Source organism: Aplysia californica, unplaced genomic scaffold (genome assembly GCF_000002075.1).
Source record: "Aplysia californica isolate F4 #8 unplaced genomic scaffold, AplCal3.0 scaffold01645, whole genome shotgun sequence".
Lineage (NCBI taxonomy): Eukaryota > Metazoa > Mollusca > Gastropoda > Aplysiida > Aplysiidae > Aplysia > Aplysia californica.
The window spans coordinates 45,853-47,091 of NW_004798915.1; the positions used below are offsets into that span (position 1 = coordinate 45,853).

The 1,239-nt window shown below is 43.4% G+C and overlaps 1 protein-coding gene across 1 annotated transcript in view; it reads right to left on the reverse strand.

The window, feature by feature from the left end:
* LOC101857384 (eyes absent homolog 4) overlaps positions 1-161 on the reverse strand; it is a gene marked incomplete at its 5' end in the record, with an annotated part of 31,019 nt that extends 30,858 nt beyond the window's left edge. The window contains 1 exon segment of the mRNA XM_013090892.2: positions 72-161. Within this exon segment, the coding sequence (XP_012946346.1) occupies positions 72-161 (90 nt within the window).
* Positions 162-1,239: the final 1,078 nt, after the last annotated feature.

Below are 1,239 nucleotides of genomic sequence, written 5' to 3' on the forward strand. Positions count from 1 at the left end.
CTCTCTCTCTCTCTCTCTCTCTCTCTCAGAACATCACTCGCACACTGAACTGAACACTGATGACAGCTTACCTCCAAGTCGTTGAAGAACAAATGGGTGTCGGCCAAGTTGAAAATGATCTCTTCCATTCTTAGACCCAGCGACATTGAACCTTGAGGGTCCTGTGAAAAAGGAGAAACAAAGGGAAAAAATGAGTTCAAAGACAAAACAGGCAAATGTACATTAACGGTTAGTTAGTTTTAGTAAGAGTTTTACGGCACTAGCAACATAATAAGGTCATAAAAGTGCCGAAGATTAAAGGTGTTAGAAGGGAGTAACAAACACAAGAGAGATCCTGAGAGATCAGGACGATAGACGTTTGATAGGAAAGAAGGAGCAAACCACTCCAGAAACCCACCAACCATTAACGGTTAGTGTGGCAGAGTCGTGGCTTACAGTTCTTTTAGAATAATTTTAGTACAGGTTTTACGGCGCTCTCGACTGCATAAGGTTATATCAGCACCAAGGGGTGGATTTCAACAGAGAAGTCCTTACAGAAAATCATGCTTGCTCTTCTCACCGCTCTAGCATCAACAGTACAAAGTCTGCTTCGGCTACCAAGGCACCTCAGAAACAGCGGGTCACAAGAGTTTGACAAACATACAAAGAAAGTCGAGGAAAAGTGACGATAGTAAGGATTAGGACAGAAAAAGCAGCAGTTCCCTGTTGCAGTTCAGGCACAGTTAAGAGCATGATATTGCTGAATCAGCCCATTTACAATTCTACTGTGCATTAGAACAAGGAATGTCCCCCTCTGGGAATGGCCTGAAGACACTTCCGTAAGTGGCACCGCTCCGGGGGGTAGGTTTAGAGTTTATATGGCACACTACGACAAACTTAGCTAATCACGATTTGGTTTAATAATATAATTAAAAGGTTTTTCGGCACTTGCAACACAAAATGGTCTTCCACGTCTGAGATTAGAGGTGTTACGAGACAGTTACTCCCGAAAATATAATAAAAGAGGAGCGGTCAAAATGATACATGTCTGATAGGAATAAGGGAGCAAGCATACTGCACCCACCATACATGTGGGTGGTAGGCGGGTGCTCTGGTGTGGTCTGCTTCTGCTTTCCTATCAAACATATGTCGTCCTTGTCTCCCCTCCTTCTATTTCGTGTTTGTCGCTCTCTGGTAACACCTTTAATCTTCAGCACTTATATGACCTTGTCGTGTTGCAAGTGCCGTAAAACACTTACC